General features: G+C 40.5%; 2 protein-coding genes across 6 annotated transcripts in view; one reads left to right on the top strand and one right to left on the bottom strand.

Annotated features, from left to right (window-relative positions):
* The window catches only part of camsap2a (calmodulin regulated spectrin-associated protein family, member 2a), a 45499-nt gene extending 33026 nt beyond the window's left edge, over nucleotides 1-12473 (bottom strand). For 3 of the 4 annotated variants that reach the window (XM_061033814.1, XM_061033816.1, XM_061033818.1), the window contains exons 1-2: nucleotides 11845-12473; nucleotides 7882-8141 (exon numbers count right to left, since the gene is read on the bottom strand). In XM_061033814.1, coding sequence (XP_060889797.1) covers nucleotides 7882-8141; nucleotides 11845-11983 — 399 coding nt within the window. In that variant the 5' untranslated portion in view covers nucleotides 11984-12473. The remainder of the gene's footprint in view (nucleotides 1-7881; nucleotides 8142-11844) is intronic. The other variant, XM_061033817.1, reaches the window with a different exon arrangement.
* Nucleotides 12474-12930: 457 nt separating this feature from the next.
* Nucleotides 12931-18525, top strand: ddx59 (DEAD (Asp-Glu-Ala-Asp) box polypeptide 59). Of its 2 annotated transcripts, none has more exons than XM_061033821.1 (8): nucleotides 12931-13038; nucleotides 13443-14319; nucleotides 14725-14907; nucleotides 15024-15113; nucleotides 15491-15742; nucleotides 17087-17239; nucleotides 17690-17818; nucleotides 18125-18525. In XM_061033821.1, exons 2-8 carry the CDS (start codon nucleotides 13486-13488, stop codon nucleotides 18383-18385), a joined length of 1902 nt encoding a protein of 633 aa, XP_060889804.1. In that variant the 5' UTR covers nucleotides 12931-13038; nucleotides 13443-13485; the 3' UTR covers nucleotides 18386-18525. The 2 variants fall into 2 exon arrangements, with proteins under 2 accessions (XP_060889804.1, XP_060889805.1); XM_061033822.1 differs by having other exon boundaries at nucleotides 12947-13007.
* The last annotated feature ends 267 nt before the right edge of the window (nucleotides 18526-18792 follow it).

Raw genomic sequence — 18792 nt, 5'->3', positions numbered from 1 at the left:
AGCACAACCTCTCTTCTTCCACTGTTCGCCTCTGAGCAGCCCCACTGGAGCATTCAGGGATCAAATGCCTCGTCTGGAGGATATGTAGCTCGATCCAAAAGGGAACATTCTGCTAATTATTCATTCCATTAGTTTACTTTTTTATTATAAGTTTCAGCCTCCTCCTAAATAATGCCCTGAATGTATGCTGATTTTGAACACTATATTAATGCTCAGTGGTTTTAATCACAGCGTATGTGTGCATTATTACAATCATGCACCTTTCTAACACAAAGACATGCACAAACATCTTTTGCTTCCTCGTCAAAGCTCATGGCAACAAATCTTGTTGTGATTTCTCATGAGGTAAGAAGGCGCTCCTTCACAGTATCAATATCCTGTTTTTATTATGTTGCATTGGCGGATGTCTATGTTTCCACCTGGGGAGAAATGAGGGCAAACACTGCTCATCTTTAGCTTCTCTGTGAAAGAGCAGAGATGAAAATCCACCGTAGAAGCCTGATTTAAAAACCGCACAAAGGAACTGAAAGACAAATCGCGGCGAGTTACGAGAGATAATGTGTGATGTATTTCACCTCATAATTCTTTTTTTATGTAAATAACCTGAAATCTCTTTTGTAAGTGCTCAAAGCTGCATGTCACAGCCTTAACCGGATCCCGGAAGACGCACAGCATTCCCTCTCCTTTATTTTTCTGAGATCATTTTGAATCAATACACTGCACACTTTATTTCGCTACTAAATGTCCTGAAACGAGTAAGGTAATGTCTTTGCCACATTTTACAGTAAAAGCTTGGAGGGGATTCAATGGGTCTGCATGGCTAATGACCCGTTAGTGCCTGTTTTTGATGGAGGGCAAGGCTTCATTGTTTTTTTAAACTTAGAAAAAGTTGGAGCAGAGAATGACCATTTACCAAACAAACGTGAACTCCTGGACCTCCTCAGAACTGAGAAAACGCACACACAGTGATTCAATATCAGGAGTGATGTCATACTGAAATGCAGTCTGCGTTTAGTATTAAAGCTCTCCTGTCCAGCCCCAGAGGCTCCATGCTGGGGTATGTTGTCTAAAAATGTAATGTGTCTAGCATCAGGCCAACTCAGCTGGACATGGAAACGCTCTCAGCTGTGCCTCTCTCTGGTCTCTCTACTCAAGGTCAGCACAAGTACAGTAATGTAAAGTAAAGAAGTAGAAAAGTCTAAACTCTTCTAGCCCTTTTGTAGTCTTTCCTTTACTGAAGGTTACATTTTAAGTTTAACCTTTACTCAGGATAGTCCAGAGAGATTGAGGTGACACTCTTTCAAGAAAATGCCCAAATAGCTTTAAAGTGTACTGATAATACAAAGTACTCAATATCAGCCAGACTTTACCCATAAGCAGAGTGAATAAATCACTAATCACACTGGTAATGCTGCATTTCTTTTTAACAACGTCTTCCCCAAACATCTAAAAATATTTCAGAAATAAAAAAATAAAAACCTTCCCCAATCTGTCTCTTTTCACAGCAGTCTTTTGTTTTGGAATACAGCGACAGCACTATTCCCTTAACAGCTTGCCCAATTGTGAGAAGAAATAAAAACAAACTTCTCTCTCTCACACACACACACACACACACACACACACACACACACACACACACACACACACACTTTCACACATACCCATGCACACTTTTAGATGCACATAATGCCAAAAAAACAGTGAGGTCTGGCATCAGTTGTGGGAGTGGAGCTTTTTAAGTAGCATACCTTCCTCCTCCATATGCTCCAAACCCAAGCTAGCAATTATATGGAAACCTCAAAGCTAACCTTAGAACTGTTTCTGGGGACAGGATCATGGATACCAGCCAGGGTGGACCAAGGCTGGAGATATGCCTGCACTCCAAATCCTTCCATCGTGTTAGAAAAAGGCCCTCTGGTTCACACATACAGTATTACGGTGCTTAAACATGGTGGTCATTTACCTGGTGCTCAGACTACATCTATAAGGGTTTTTTTTAACTGTTACAATGGTAGTTAGTTTGAAACATGATTACATTTCTTTCCCCCAGAAACGGGCTTTTCTCTGTATGCCTTTGTTGCTCTTTTACGCTGCATGCATCGTAAAGCCGGGTCTTTAAAAGAAGCAGAGCAGCACAGTGCTGCAGATTATCTGCAGAGTGTTGCCACATTTGAGCAGCTACTGTTCAGGACCGTGGCTCTCTGATTGGTCTCACATTGTGCTAAATATCTACTTACGAGAAGACAAAGAGGAACATTAATTGCTGCATTGTTAGTTTTGGTGTGTTTCTATGAACATTTGTGTGCACAGTCAAAGCTAATGCAGAGGATGTATTGTTCTCTGGATGAAGTGAATGGATTTCAATTATGAATCCATTATTTCTGTTATTGTGTGGCACTTCAGTTTACTTCATTTTACCAGTCAGAGCATACAACACTGCCCAAAGACCTCTTCACAAATCTACAATTAACCCCCGCCTTCCACTACCAAATATAGAGCAATGGGTTGCAGGCTCTGCTGGTGTTTGCATGTTTTTAGATACTAAGCTTGTTTAGGTATCCTTCAGTGACGTGAGTCAGGCCAATAATGACAGCAATCATACATCTATAGTCTACTTTCCTATTAAAAACAGAAAAAGACAATACATATCAGCCTAAATCAGAGTCTAATTTCCAGCCAGGACAGAAACATGCTCGGGACTCGGGACGTCACATGACATCCCACAATGTGCTCCCTGCCCACCCATCCATACAGTGCTGCCTGGGAGTAGCCGCTGGCATTGAGCATCACATACTGGCTGTGACTTCACTGCAGCCGTGAGGACAGAAAGTACTTGAATGGGCTTCCCTTCCACCCTGCTGCTTCAGCTCGTCTTTGTTCATAAGATCAAGGACAGAGGAAGCTAGTTGGATGTTAAAAATATTTTTTTGGTCTGGCACTCAGGTTAGCTTTCTATTCTTCACCCTATGTGTGTGTGTGTATGTGTGAATCCTTCTGTGTGATGCAGTGTCGCAGAAATGTGGTTTGCCTGCTTCAATCTAGTAATTCAGATTTCTCTGTCTCAAGATGTGGCAGCGTTCGCACAGTACATGACTGTACAAGCACTCACACACTGTGCATACGCCATATGCAAGAATAAGTACCCCCTCTCCCACCTACACACACACACACACACACACACACACACGGCCTACTGGAGTGTAACCATAGAAACGGAGCGCCTGCCCAATAGGAAATGTGATAGAGGCAGCAGAAGAGAGGGAGATAAAAAGGAGGAAGTGTATTCATGTTCATATTCATGATTGTATTCAATCTGTAACACAGTGAACTGACAATAATAATACTGTATATAAATATATATATATAAAATATTGTGTTTTTTAGCTATATGCTATCCTCTGATTTATTAGAGCCAGTTGAGTGGAGGGAAAAAAACAGTGTTTTGGATTTATTCTGTATTAAGAGCTAAGAGATAAGAGCTAAGAGATAAGAGCTAATATGGACTCTTTATTTTTATTTATCACTATTTATATCATTAACGCAACTTTGAACAATGTTATTGCACATCGCATATTTCTCTCATAACGTGCATGCCCATACTGTTCTGGGTTTTAGGAAACATTTTTACATATCCAACATACAATATCGAAAACATTTGATGAATAATAAAGACTGAAGCATAAAGCTTCCAATCATCAAACATTTCTGTATATACAGTATATAAAAATGATGAATACTTGAAAGTGGATGTTTTGTTAACAAATTAAAATGGTGCAATTAGTAGCATGATTAACTAGAACTGCTAGATGAATCTCTTCAGTAGAGTTTAATCTACACAGACAGTTCATAAATATCTTTGCAGCAACATGACCTATTTACCACAGCTTTATTAAATATTAAAGCTGTGACATTCAAGGTTCAGCAGCCGTGAAGAATGTCGATCTTCACTGATAAGGGGTTTTCAAGAGTTTTGAGAAAATAACATTTATTTTGCCATCTAAATCATCTCAGAATGACCATGCTGTCGATGATAAGTACGGCTTTCCAATGAATTGTTAATCAGGGATGAAGGCAGATTCAGTTTGTTTAATTACTATTCTAACAATTGCTGATATGCTTATATGACACTTTTATTATGTTGTTTATTCTTTTCCTCCATTCTTATGTTCTTTTCAAACGAAACAATATTTGATAACTTGTATGATTTTAGCAAATGTTACAAAGTGAGGCGGCTCTTTAATAATCACCGAATGAATCCCTGTTTGCTTTTTGCTAGAAAACAGAAAACAGTGGATTTAATGTTCTTAACAGAGGACTGACATCAGCCTTCCAGCAGGGATGTTGAGAACACTTCTGTACCACTCCACAGTTTGCAATTCGGATCCTTAGATACCTTAACACACTCAGGACACACTCTACAACACACTTAGACGAATGCACAAGTGTAGATTAACATGCAGGCACAAACACACAGAATCTATTTTCATTCATCATCAAGATTATGTCGCCTTTTTGATGTAACTGGCATCCCACTCTGTAGCAAGCGGGTCAGACTTGACATCAGGATGTTGAATCACCAAGCAAAGTATTTGATTGTTATTAAATATGCTTGATGTAAGAATGAACAAAATAGTCTAGGGATAATTAGTTCTTCACATCCCCCATAAAGATTTTTTAATAACAGGATGATATGATGTCTGACATTTTCTTTTGAAACAATCACATCAAAATGATGTTTATTTTCTTAGGAGATTTTACTTTATTTTTCCTTCCTGTGTGTGTTTCTATTTGATCACCACAAACAAAGCGGTTCTCACAGAAGTAACACTGAAAAGAAACACAATGAAGAAACAACAGCAATTAAATCCCTTTGATAATGAGTTTTTGCTATTTTAATGCTAGCAGTGGTGCGTCATGTGGGCTGTAATGTGTGATGCTAGAATAATATTGTCCGCCCACCTCCATATCCCTCTCTCGCTCTCTGTGATGACTACAGGTAGAGGAGAGTGTCAGTGATGCAGAATGTGTGTAGGCGACTGAGCGTGGGAGAAGGCAGCGATTTGGATTCTGCATTTTCACATGTGGGAATCCGTCACATGGCAGAAGACAGAAGGATGAGTGGGCAGAACAGTGACAGAAAGAGAGAAAGCGGGTTTTAGCAGCCTTGTGCAAATGTCAGTAAAAGTGCTCTGTTATGGCATCTGTCAGACAAAACATCAGCGGCATCGAACTCTGCCGCTGACTGACCTACTAAAGCTCCCTGGAACATCCCCCTAAATGTTGCTTATTCTGAAAAGTCTCATGCAAACTGCTGACTTCGATAAAAAGCTTAGCTAAAAATGCAATGAAACAGCATTTTATAATGGTGCTGGGGCTTTTATCAAGAGCAGCTTACAGTTGGAGCTGCAGGTAGGTGCTTAGTCTCTCTCTCTATATCACAGTCTCCTCTAGGGGAAAACACAGTGATGATTTTTCTTCTTTTTAAAAAAAACCAAAACATTTTTATCCTGTTTCTAGTCTTTTATGAGAGCTAAGCATTGACAGCTTCTCATCACCTTGTTAACGCTTGGAGGAGTTTCTAAATAATAGATGATCCCCCATCTGACCTGTCATTCCACAGTGCAGCAGGTACTCCACATGAACGGTCTTTAATGCGTCTTCACAGAAAACATCTGCACTGCCTCTTCTGAGTATATCCTGAAATGTAATTTAAAGTGATCTCAAGTAGTAACAAATCTATCTTCAATAAAGCTACTACAATTAAACCATCTTCATACATCAGATCTGGATGCTGCAGATCTCATGCTATGATCAAATGTAAGTAATGATTCACTACGTGCTGTTTTGTAAGAAACAAGAATGAATTACCAATAAAATGTGTTTAATTTACGCTGTTCTGATTCTTCAATGGTTCTTAAAGCAACTATATTGTGTAGGGAGCAAAGAAAGAAAGGCATTGGAGAAAAGGTAGGGAAGATGTAAGGGTTGTCGGTGGTGAGAAACTAAAGGGAAGTTGAATGAGAAGGGGCAAAAGGAAGGAAGACGGGGGAAATAGAAGTAAAAAAAAAATGAAAGTAGAGGAGGAATGAGCAAAGATGGAGGATAGATGTGGGAACACAGTTAATGAAATGTGAATGGAAAGGTTGGGAAAAGGGAAGGTGTTGTGGGAGATATTTAAGAAGAGAGAGGTGGGAGGAAGGGAGGAAGATAAAAGGGGAGACACAAAGGCAGGAGTGATTTTAGGGCGGTGGCTAAGGTGGGAAGGGTAAAAGAAGGGATGCAGGATTAAAGGATTAAACCTAAGAACGAAGGTAGAAGGAGGAAGGAAAGCGCAAATGGCAGAAGGTGCTTTTATACTCCTATGACAGCTCATTTTCACTTTAACAACAACTTGGTCAGCCATGCACACACAAACACACACACTGTGGTTCCCTAGCAAAAACATTTATGATCTGTGCTGGGTTCAAATCAAACCCTAAGGGGGGGGGGAAAAAGAAGTTATCCTGCACCACTAGAAGAAATCTATGGGTATCTAAGCTAGACCACATATCATACATGAACATTTAAACAAAAATGAACAAAGTAAATCTGAAAACATCAACAAAATGCTTATTGTGCTTGAAATGCAAACCCTGACAAAGCTTAAATAACTTTTGAATTAGCATAGGAGGGAAATTAAAACCAGCAAGACTCTACAAACAGACTGCAGGCAAACTGTGTGCTAATCATGTCTCAATTGCAACTCACTGAAGCAATAAAGCCTCCTATTGAGACTTTGCCCGGCAAATAATGAGGATTTCTCATTCTCTCTCACAAAGTCGTCCCTCCAGTGAGCTCCAACACAGAGAGATGGAGACGAGCTAGCGGGACGGAGAGACAGATACACACGGGGCGGTGGATGCCTCGAGGTCTAAGTCAGATTGCACTGCTGTTTTTTGTTGGTTTGAATCCTCGTATGTTATTAAAAAATCTTTACGGGGGATGTGAAGAACTAATTATCCCTAGACTATTTTGTTCATTCTTACAGTTAATCAATTGCTTGTCTTTGCTGTTGTTGTTGTTGTTGTTGTTTGTCGGGTCGTGGATGGTTCTGTATTATCTTTTTCATCAACTCTGGGTTATAAAGATTGTTTTGTATGATCAGCTGTATTTTGCTAAGAGAGAACGACATTTCCAGGCTGCTAAAGTGATGTTCTTTTATTTCGCAGCAAATAAAAAACGAGTTGAAGACTCCTTCTTTAAATCCCCCTGGTTGACTTTTAATTGAACAGTTAAACATTTGAGTAGTTGTGCCTGCAGAACAGCTACATGATCACTGTCAGTGCAAGGCCTAAAGGTCATTGTATTATGCTTGATCCATTACGTCCATTATGTTTTAAAATTTTCCATAAGCTTTAGTACCTATATTACTTCTAATAAAAAAATAACCCCCCCCCCATAAAAAAAATGTGTGACATCGTAACTGCAAAAAACGACAAGATCTTCCAATGCATCCTCAAAACAAAAAAACCTGCTGTCAGAGCATAAGGCCCAGTTAGCATGCAGCAACATGCAGGTCGCTTGAACATACAGAAACAGTTTGAACAGAAGTGCATGTAAGCTCAAATATGTGTACGGGGGTTGTACTTGATGTTCTTGTACCTTGCTAGTCAAGAATGTGCTCTTTCCAGATTTACTGAAATAAAAGACAGACTGGTGGAATGAGGAAAAAGATTATGAACATGAAACATGCCTGGGAGGAAAAGAAACTGTAGGCTACTTTTTGAATTCTACAGCTGGGAAAACTTAAAACAGAGATTCGGATGAGTTGCTAGAAGAACACTATGGCATAAAAATGTCCTGAAAGGGTCAGTAAACCTGATTTAAAAAAATCCTTCTTACCATTTGCAGAGGCCTCTTTCGCAGGTCCCTCTCTGTGACCAGTCTCTCCTGGTCAGTGACGTAGAGTCCTCGCTGTGCCAGCGCCTGGATGACGGCATCATGACCCAGCAGGGGTTTGGCAGCATCGCTCTTCAGGATGAGGCTGCCGGCCCTGCAGTAGAGGTCTGCAGAGAGGAGGAGGCTGGCCACAGGAGGCTTCAGGTGCTCCTGCTCGTACTGGTCCGTGTAGAAAGGGTCCTTTAAATCTGACGGGATGCTGTCTGCATTGTGGGCAAATTGGAGATAAGAGATTGCACTTTAGATATAAAAAAATATACCACTCAAGAACAACTTCAGTGAGGTGGCAGAAACATTGCATGTAAGAAAAAAAAGAAAATCTTAGATGCATGTTTGCCATACATTTCACCAATTTCTTACTGAATTGAATATAAAGTGAGGTAAAACTAAGGAATACAAAATGCGTAAAACTTTGGTTGTTTTGACATGAGTTTGAATACAATGATGGCATCTTATTCCAAATCTGCAACACAGTTAAGACTTTATGATGAAATTTCCAGCGAGTGCCAAGATTCCCTGCAATTTCTTTTCCTTGGCAAGTGTGCCTCATTTTCATTGCCATGCTTCGACAATATCTTGATGTGGTATGAGTGGATAGACCGCAGCGTTGCTATAGCAACCGTGGAGGGAGAGGAACCTGATCGATTCATCTAGTCTGTATCTCCGCAGCTTCGAGCTCCCTGGGAACACCCCTCTCACTGTCTGCTTCATCAAAGAGAGAGCCTTCATGTGTGAAGTGTGAAGTGTGTGTGTGTGTGTGTGTGTGTGTGTGTGTGTGCGCACCTTGGGCAAGTCCAAGCAATGGGATTATAGCCTACAGATAATATGAAGACATTGCATGTTTTACTGCTTCTGTCTTCTATCTTCTTGTCTATATGTTTACTGAGCGAAGAGGAAATGTTTCTTGAAAAGAGAAAGAGTTGCTACTGTGGCCTTTCTTTTTCCACAACTGATGAAACGATACAATTGTGATTAACTGGTTTGAAACTTGATCTTGCAGCTGTGTGAAAAAAAAACAAAAAACATCTGCACACACTCCAGATGCAGAACCCAACACACTGTGTGGGCTCAGGATAATAGATGTACATTTTGATAACTGCCTGACATATGCAGAGAACATGTGGTGACAGCTTTACATCCCTGACACTGCTTCCCATCCTCCAATTCACCCACACACACACACACACACACACACACACACACACACACACACACCAATGAATAACCTGACCATTATCACAAGGTCATCTGCTGAGTGACTGAGTTATTATGGAACCAGGATGCAGACAGTGGCAGTAGCAGGTATCTATATTAAATGCTCTTCTTGAATGTTCATGTTATTGACCAAACAAAAGAAACATTGATCTTCTCCTCCAGCCCTCCCCCTCCATCATCGCACACAACCCAACTTCAACAACATCTTGAGGCTCGTAAAGTGTCAGCATTTTGCTCAGGTAAATAAAATAAACATACAGTTTATTATTGTGTTATATACAATGTGTGTATTCCATATTTACTGAGCTTAACAATCCCACAAAGCTAAAACATCTGCATTTACAAAAGTGATCACAATCGATCCATAGTAAGCACAGCAGTCAAAAAAATAAAGCTTCAATCATTGCATGAAATTTGCATAAATTCAACCACTTCTAAAATCTGCTGTTTTGACTTAAATGCACTTGAGCATCTGTTCAGTAAGTAAATAAGTAGAGAGTCAAATGAATTTACAGTTCACCCATGTGTTCAAACAGGACAGCTGTGCATTAAACACTTGTAGTTGTGCTGTCTGATAGAATTGAAAAGCATTTCCAAACAGTATGATGACTTGCTGTATAGGCTACATCTTGCATCTAAAATGTATTTTCTTGATACACTCCTTTATTGACGTAATGAGGCATATGCATGCTGAGTATATCGAGCAGCGTAGGCAGAGATCTGGAGATGAGCCCGCTCTCTCTCTGGAGGGCTATATTTTTGGAATCAGCCCATTTCTTTCAGGCCTGATTCAGAATACACAGAAGATCTGCAAGGAATCTCATGTTTGCTGGGCTTTTACGACACACTGAGACCAACAGAGCTGTATTGTTTCTTTTTAAGATACTTTGTTGAAGCCAACATAAAAATGAGGCACAGTATTTCGCTAATTACAATACGCGGAATCGAAATGACAGAAAGTCTTTGGTCGCGGGAACTCTCTGAGTCTTTTGTTTTTCTATATGTGGATAACCCTGGGTCTGACGGTTATTTCTGTTTCCACATCAATAGGTGTTTGAGTATTGATTGATACCTTTTCTATATTGCTTCTTTTAAATGTTCTGATTGGGAATGCAAATGCAAAGAGTGATCTTCAATAAAACATTAGAAAACACCTACCCTGATCAAATTGTGCATGTGCACCTTAAAAGTTCTCTAGCTGTGGAACACAGTTTCAGAATGAATGATACTGATATCAAAAGATCTACGAAATCAAAATGATTTAGCCCTGATTCATTGAATATCTTCTAGCTCCTACTTACACTTTCAAAACCCAGTGTAGAGATTCTTGCACACTGGCTGCATTCTATTTTTCTGAGGCCAGTCACAAAGTGATCTGCTTCGGCTACAAACTCCTGAGCTGAGATTTTCTAAAACCCCGCTTCAGAGTAAAATCCTTTTCACTGCAGTGTCTGTGAATGGAGAGAGGCCTCATTCATAAATACAGTGAAGTGATCTTGCTCTGCTTCTCTGCTCAGTTGTTCCACCTTATCTGTCATGTCTCTGTCACCTAGAATTAACAATACCATAACCATGTATTAAGAAGCTTAAAAGAGCAGCAGACACCAGTTCCCAGTTGTGCCTTTTGCAGCTGCTTAAGGGTGAAAAGCGATGCTGTTACCATGTGTCAGACGACACTATTTAGCACATTTCCACTCTGACGGCTGAGAACTAACATTTGACAGCAGCTTTTTGCCTCTTCACCGAACACTTCTACTGAATCTGCTCAAATTGTGAACATGTGACTTAAACAGTGTGTCAGTCACATACTTACAAGTGTTACGCTTATAGTGATGTGAGGTATAGGTTTTGACAGGTATGTTGTTGAAATAGATGAGTTATTGTCACTGTTAATCTAAGTGATTGTAATTCCAACTGGTGGACAATAGAGGGTGTTAATAACTAATGCATTACAACAAAATACCTTTAATTCGAGCATGAGTGAGCCTCTGAGCCACCATGTTTCAACTTTCATATCTATATTTGTATCATCCATATACCTGAAAGTAGCAATACTGTTGATTTATCTTACTTTTCCTCATCACACAACATTTTTTAAACACACCCTTTTTTCTGTGCAAAATCCCTTGACAATGTAGGCTATTTAAAAAAAAAAAAATCTCATGTGATGATGCCTTTTCCCCACAAATGTGGATGCTGTCCTGAAGGTGACATCATCGGGGGACCCCTTCCTACCTCTGTGTTTTTACATTGATGCCTCTTTCCATTAGGGACAACACAGTTATTGATCACCGCAGAGGAAATGGTTTTACGTGTCCCCCCCCTCGGGATGATATTTATTGTATTTCCAATAGGCAATTCATTTTCACAGAACAACAGGGGTGTTTTGCACCTAAAAGGTTTAACTCGGATGGAAAAATCACAGTGGTAGATCCACAGAGAATCCTGGTAGAGGAAATTGCCTCAGGTAAACAAAAATGAGTCCATAGTGCATATCTAGCCTCCGATGTCTATACAGGCCAAGGCAGGTGAGGTTTTGTGTCAAATCAAAATTATTACTACTACAAGAATTGTATACCATACATGCAATGCTTTATATTTCTACTATTAGGCCTACTTAAACTGCTCACCAACATTTCATTTGAAAACCAAAACTATTCATGCAGCGTTCAGGTGCAGTAATGTCCCTACCTGTCCCGTATGCTTTGGCCACCAGCCATGTGAAGCTACAACATATTTTGGCCCTGGAGAAGTCATAGTGCTCAAAAGACTTTATTGATGGAGCAACGAAGGTCTTCCTCGCATCCCTGACGTCCTGAACTTCACCCATATTCCTCCCTCAATTGTTGTCTTGAACCCTGCAGCGCACTAACGCGAAAGCATCACACTCATGGAATCTCGTGGAAAACAACACACGGCGGTAAATGACGGGATGCGGTGTCTGTCCGGACACTATAGACAGATTTGTTCAGTCATGAAATGCTCGGTTGGCTTCTGGTTTTCGTGTAATGTAGTCACGTTGACACAATGAGTCGCTGGTCTTGGTGTTTTTCATCCATTCAGACGTGTAGCAGTTGAAATTGGCTTCGTTCAAACAAACTCGGAAGGTTTCCTTGTATTTCAGTGGAAAAAACGCTCTCCGGCCGACATAAAAACAGAAATAGGCCTACATCCATTCTTTCGGTTCTTTGGAAGCATGCAGCTTCTCCCTTTCATGTCCATGTATTATTGTATTAATAACCTATGTATTAAGCATTCCCTCCCCTGTTCTGTCTCCTGGTGCCGTGGTGCGGTTTTCCTGCCGCACTGAGGCACTCGAAGCCCTGCACCCTTCGCACTCACTGCGCATGCGCTACGGTTGCTTTCAAATGCAGCCGGGAATTCTTACATACATTGGAGGAATCTCCTTTTTTTGTGCGCGTAAACTGAATTAAATTGGCTGCTTTAAGATTACGGTTTATCATTACGGACTACAGTGTTCATCTGTAACTTATTATTCGTATGGAAATGTATTTATTCAAACTATCAGCGTCATCAGATAGTAAAACACACAATATTTGTGTTTCCAACGTGCACCTGAATGCATGAGAAACCCGAAACATAAACATGACCAAAAACGAAGACTCTGCACAAAACTAACTAAATAACAAACAAACAAAAAAAACAACGAATATCGAGTAATTTTCCAGCAGTTTGGACAAAAACACTTCAAGGCACGCTGTAATGACATACATGACCATGGAATAGCGAAAAGCTCTGTTCTGAAAACTACATTTCCCGACGTGCAAAAGCACCACTGCGTCATCAGTCGGCGTCGGTTATTGTTTTGAATCGTTGGACTATGATGCGTGGAGGTAAAGTTTGTCGTTCATAATCATCATTCAGGTAATATACACCCCAAACCAACCGATTTTTGGTTTGAAAACTATTACACGAACATTTAGACTTTTTTTTCGTAGCCTACTCCCTGTCCTCTTGATGTGTTGTCTGACTGCATCGTTTTTCATGTCATCGTCATGTGTCCTCTTAAGTTCTTCTTTGTAGGAGTTTCAGCATTCACTTACACCAAAATAACGTTTTACAGACATTTATTGTTTGATTATAATTTAATTGAAAGATCGTGAATATAGATGACTTGTTTAATCTGTAAATAATATACGGTATGTAAAGAAGCTGGTGTAATTATTACTATACATTACACTAGCTTACATTTAAATACATTTTTTTGCTTAGGGTCACATTTTGGCAAGGGCAATTCTGTTTACATATGTTTTTTATGATGTTCACAGGTTAATACCCACCTACTCCCACCCAAAAGAAAAAAAACAGAAAATGTTTGTGCCCAGAGCTCTGAAAGTGAAGAGACCTGCCCAGGCCTCAAGCCACATTTTGACCAAGAAAAGCAAAGACGATTGGGAGGAGAGAAAGGATGAAGGTATTTCAGTGGCACTTGTTCAAAAGGAGGAAGCATTTGAAGGCACAGAATCACAGTGCGGTACGATCGAAACAAGTGGAGACTCTGCAGGTGTGACAGAGAGCTCAGTACTGGATCCTGCCTCGAGTGATGCAGAGGATGACGAGGAGGAAGAGGAACCTGTAAAATCCTTTAGAAAGAGCCAGAGGTGGCCTGAGCCAGGGGAGCCTGTCTGTGTGATGTGTGGTCGCTATGGAGAGTACATTTGTGACAGTACTGACAATGATGTTTGCAGTCTTGAGTGCAAAGCCAAGCATTTGGCCCAAATGGGGTTAGGGACCGGGGCAGATGTGTTTATCCGTACGGACAAAAATGAAGATGAAATAAAGACTCAAACTCAACAGCAAGCGGGTGACCCTGGTGGAGTATGCATTAGTGAATCAAGCTATTCCTACAGGGAAGATCCGTTCATTTCAGGCCTAACAGAAGAGCAGGTGCAGCGGATTAAACAGGAGCTGGGCATTGAGACGGAGGGGAGAGACGTCAGTAGACCCATAGTTGAGTTTGAACACTGTGGCTTCCCTGCGACACTGCATGGAAACCTGAAAAAGGCTGGCTATGAGGCACCCACACCCGTCCAGATGCAGATGTTGCCTGTTGGTCTCACCGGGCGAGATGTGATCGCCAGCGCTGACACAGGCTCAGGGAAGACTGTGGCCTTCCTTCTGCCAGTGGTTGTGAGGGCACTGGAGGTACAGTGATACTGCTATTTGTATTTATTTCAGAGGAGTCTACTTTTTATCTCAAAATCAATTTCTCATTTTTGTCTAGATTAATCTGTATTTAGCAAAACACGAGGAACCTGACACCACAGTAGCCTAAAATCTCCTTTTGATGTCTGCTGAAAAGCCTGTGTGACACGATGATATCTTTGGCTGATTTGAATGAATGTATACATAATATACCTTGGACACAACGATATACAGTTACAGTCTAGCAGATGAGGGGAGAATCTGAATTTATTTTTTTTATGATGCGTGGTAAAGAACAAACAAAACATCTATGGCAGACATGGGCTCTGTAATATTACTTACATAATTTAATCCCATGATTTTGCTTGTATGTGTATTAAGATGCAGGGCCTTTTATTCCTCTAGAAAACAGCACACAGTGTGAGCAGTCCTGTGGCTCTGATCCTGACCCCTACCAGGGAACTGGCCATTCAGATAGAGAGACAGGCCAAAGAGCTTGTGATGGGCCTGCCTAACATGAGGACTGCACTGCTGGTGGGCGGCATGCCGCTTCCTCCACAGCTCCACCGCCTGAAAAGCAGCATTAAAGTACAGAATCTTTTATTTAATTTTGGTATTTCATCCTTCAGTCAATGAAAACATTCCTTTGGAAATGTCAGCCTTCTACTTTGTCATGTTCTACTTCTGGTATTCTTCCCCTTTAGATAATCATAGCCACCCCTGGGAGACTTCTTGAGATCTTGAAGCAGAAGGCAGTTCACTTGAATAATGTGAAGGTCATCGTGGTTGATGAGGTATGATAAACAATGTGTAAACAACCAGCTAAAGGGTTTCCAATGGAAAAAATATCGAATTATTGGAAGTACATTTTCATCCAATGATCCATGCTTAACAAACCCAGAAAACCTTCATTTGTGTGGATTATTTTAGCCATGGTTAGAATCTAACATTATTGTATGCCAACAATAATGTTTCATGATAGCTAATTGGATTTGAGTCATGGAATGTCTCAAAACATGTTGTTAAATTCAGGATTTACCAAAAATCATTCTTAAAGTTTTGAAGAAAAAAAACTAGCATTTTGGCTGCATGAATTGGGTCAATTATACGTTTCAGCTTCATTTAGAAGAAATGGAACACACAGAGACATTGTTTGTGTTGTATCCCACAGGTTGACACGATGTTGAAGATGGGTTTCCAGCAGCAGGTTCTGGAGATTTTGGAGCAAGTTCCCGAAGCGCACCAGACTCTACTTGCGTCTGCCACCATCCCAAAGGGAACGGAAGAGCTGGCAGCCCGATTGGTTCGTGACCCCATTCGTATTGTCATTGGGGAGAAGAACCAGCCCTGTGCCAACGTGAGGCAGATCCTGCTCTGGGTAGAGGAGCCCTCCAAGAAGAAGAAACTATTTGAGATTGTCAACGTAGGTTATAGACTTCAGTGTGTTTTCTTTAATGACTTAGAGAGTTACATTAAGATGCACTCAGTCTCTTTTGACTCAGCAAGTCTGGTACTCACTTATAGTCTCTAAAAACAACGATTTTGGGTGGAGTGTCACTTCAAGATCATTTAAAGGCTTTCTTTAAGAAGTCAGCAGTTTTCTTTTTGGTGTAACACCAACTTTAATTGTACACTAGAGAACAAAGAAAGTGCTTTGGTAAGCCAAACATAAAAAGTAGGTTATTATCATAATTTTAGTTTATAGTTGCTTTTTTTTTTATTGGATATGCACTGGTACCAGCTTGGTATTTTATTTACTGGCTGTTTGAAGGTGGTAATTCCTTAAGCTCAGAAGACCAGTGTCCTCATGACACCATATTTAGACAGCCATTGCTGCTGCCCTGGTCCCCGTCTGGAGGAAATGGGTGGGCCCTGAGTCATGGCTTCACTCCAGGAATCCCAGCAATGACTTGAACCAATTTACACAGGACATGAAAGGTCTGCTTTAGTTTACCCAGTGAAGATCATTGTGCATGTAACATGAGCCACTATAATCTGAGTCAAGGGAGATGTTGAGGTGAAGTTATTAATGACTACTATTAGAATAAAGCTACTGTCTCTGAAGAGGGAAAAAAGGTTGGATGCATGAGCACTGTGGAATCAGACTGGAATTCTGGGAAACCCCAAGAAAACAAACAGGAAAACAACCAAAAAAATCAGAAACTAAAACAGTCGTTTCTTACTACGCTGGGCAGAGAGTAAATTGTTACCATAGTCAGAAAATGTTTACCTAGTTCTGAAAAGAAGCCCTGGTTGAGTATAATGGACAGATACAAACAGCCTCATTTTGAGGAACATATATTCTGGCTAAAGCCCTGTCCAGGTTTGAATGGCAGGGGATAAACTGTGACTAGCTGAAAGGGAAAACTTCAATCATCATACTGTGAAGATTGTCCTGCTTAACCCCAGGCACTGTAACATCTCCTTGTTAACAGTTCTTAGCTGCAGCAAATCCAAAGACAAGCCTAACAGGTGAATGGGGCCTGTCAGCCAACATTAATATGGTACTTTTCAACCACTGCTGTGGAATAGTGACTGCCACCTGCTGGAGGAATTTGAAAATCAGCCTCTTGTCATCTTTCACATCCTGAAATAATGACTAAGATAGATTTTGCTTTCATGACATAACCCTTCCAATAAAAAAAAGCCAATAAACACATTGGCCTTAACTGCAAATTGAGTTATTGAATTGACTGTATTAACATAGTAATGTTAAAAAAAGGGGGAAAATAAAATAACCAAACAGTTTTATTTTCTCACGTCTCAGGACAGTAAGCTGTACCAGCCTCCTGTGGTGGTGTTTGTCGACTGTAAACTGGGAGCTGATTTGCTGTGTGAGGCGGTCGCCAAGGTGACAGGCCTCAACACTGTGGCAATCCACTCTGACAAGAGCCAATGGGAACGCAACCGCATCCTCAGGGTGAGTCCAGGAACAGCAGGAAAGTAACACGGTCAAGTGAATACAGCACATGGCAGTTCTCTAACCTTGGGTGTCATGCAGTGCAGCTTCTGAACTACGAGTAGCTGGAGGGCTGTAGTCCCAATGAATTAGGAGTTAACAGTTTTTATCAGCGCATTAAATGCAGAGATTCTTTTAAAAGACTAACTATTGATTGTCAAAGAATGTACAGGGGCAAAAGGGATGTTTCGGACTCTATCCATTGCCCTGTCCTCTAAATAAAGGGGAAAAAGCCCTGAAAATAATATTTTTATGCTCTGTGATGTCACATTTTATCCAATCCCATTGCTTTGTTTAGAAGAGTTAAAAAGTTAAAAAGTAGGTCCTTATTTAAGTTTTTTCAGTCTGTTAATGGTTTCGGCATTGTTAAACACGTCAGACAGTGAAGAACCTGCTTTGTCGTTTCCTCAGGGTCTACTGGATGGAGCCTTTGAAGTGGTGATCAGTACAGGTGTGCTGGGCCGAGGTCTGGACCTGGCCAATGTCAGACTGGTGGTTAACTTTGACATGCCAAACACAATGGATGAATATGTCCATCAGGTTAGTAATACCAAGATTGAGTTTGTTAGTTTATGAGGGCAACGGTTTGTGTAGTTCTCATCATTGTGTATATTCTGCAGTCAGATATTCAGTGATTACAGATTAGTCAGGTTGACACTTTCTAATAATGAAGCGTCATGACTTCATACTTACTGATACTTTTATTAAGAATGGGGGGGGGGGATTGTATACATTTGTATATGTAAGTAAATATGTTGTACTTTCTCAGCTAAATCAAGATATTCATTGTATTTAGATGCGTTTTATTGAAAAAAGGCCCTTTAATTTAATTTTCCTCTCATCCAGGTGGGCAGAGCAGGTCGGCTGGGACACAGAGGAACAGCAATCACCTTTCTCAACAGCAACAACAAGCGTCTGTTTCTTGATGTGGTAAACCGGGTCAAGCCCACAGGGTCCATTCTCCCTCCTCAGCTCCTAAACTCTCCCCACCTCCACGAGCAGCAGAGGAGGGAAAAGCAAAGGGCCAAGCAGGGGCCTGATGATGTGCTTGTCACCAAGAACAATCTATTAGACATCATAAGGAAACATGACCGTCGCAAAAAGTAGCCAGCTTTCTCTGAAATGGTGCCGTGCATTATAACAAGAAAGGCTAAATGTCTAGTTTTTATATTTTTTTCAATGTAAGTTTGATGTATTCTAATTAGATGGCGTGTGTTATTATATAAATAAAGTTTATTCTTATTATTCATTTTAGACAATTTATTCAAATAACAACAGTCTTCTGTAATCTACACTGTCAGACAGTCTTTCCTGCATTTACTGTTATGTACATACTGAATCCAAACTACCTAGAACAATCTTTCATCTGTGATTTTCTTACGGCTTCAAGATTAGCATTGCCCCTGGATGTCAAGCAAAATCATATTTCCCCCCAAACTGAAACTCATTTCGAGGGAAAGTGTTTTCTGGAGCTTTTACGGCTGTTCACTCTGTCAGCTTTTCCAGCAGATGGA

Source organism: Labrus mixtus, chromosome 3 (assembly GCF_963584025.1).
Source record: "Labrus mixtus chromosome 3, fLabMix1.1, whole genome shotgun sequence".
Taxonomy (NCBI): Eukaryota; Metazoa; Chordata; class Actinopteri; order Labriformes; family Labridae; genus Labrus; species Labrus mixtus.
The sequence above is the reverse complement of the archived record's forward strand: the minus strand, read 5'-3'. Positions and strand labels throughout refer to the sequence as shown.

What these genes read in the sequence shown, in the direction of transcription:
- ddx59 (XM_061033821.1), top strand. Translation starts at nt 13,486, where the DNA reads ATGTTTGTGCCCAGAGCTCTGAAAGTGAAGAGACCTGCCCAGGCCTCA. An exon ending in AACTATTTGAGATTGTCAAC is followed by an intron (nt 15,743 to 17,086) that starts GTAGGTTATAGA and finishes CTCACGTCTCAG; the next exon opens with GACAGTAAGCTGTACCAGCC. An exon ending in AACGCAACCGCATCCTCAGG is followed by an intron (nt 17,240 to 17,689) that starts GTGAGTCCAGGA and finishes TCGTTTCCTCAG; the next exon opens with GGTCTACTGGATGGAGCCTT.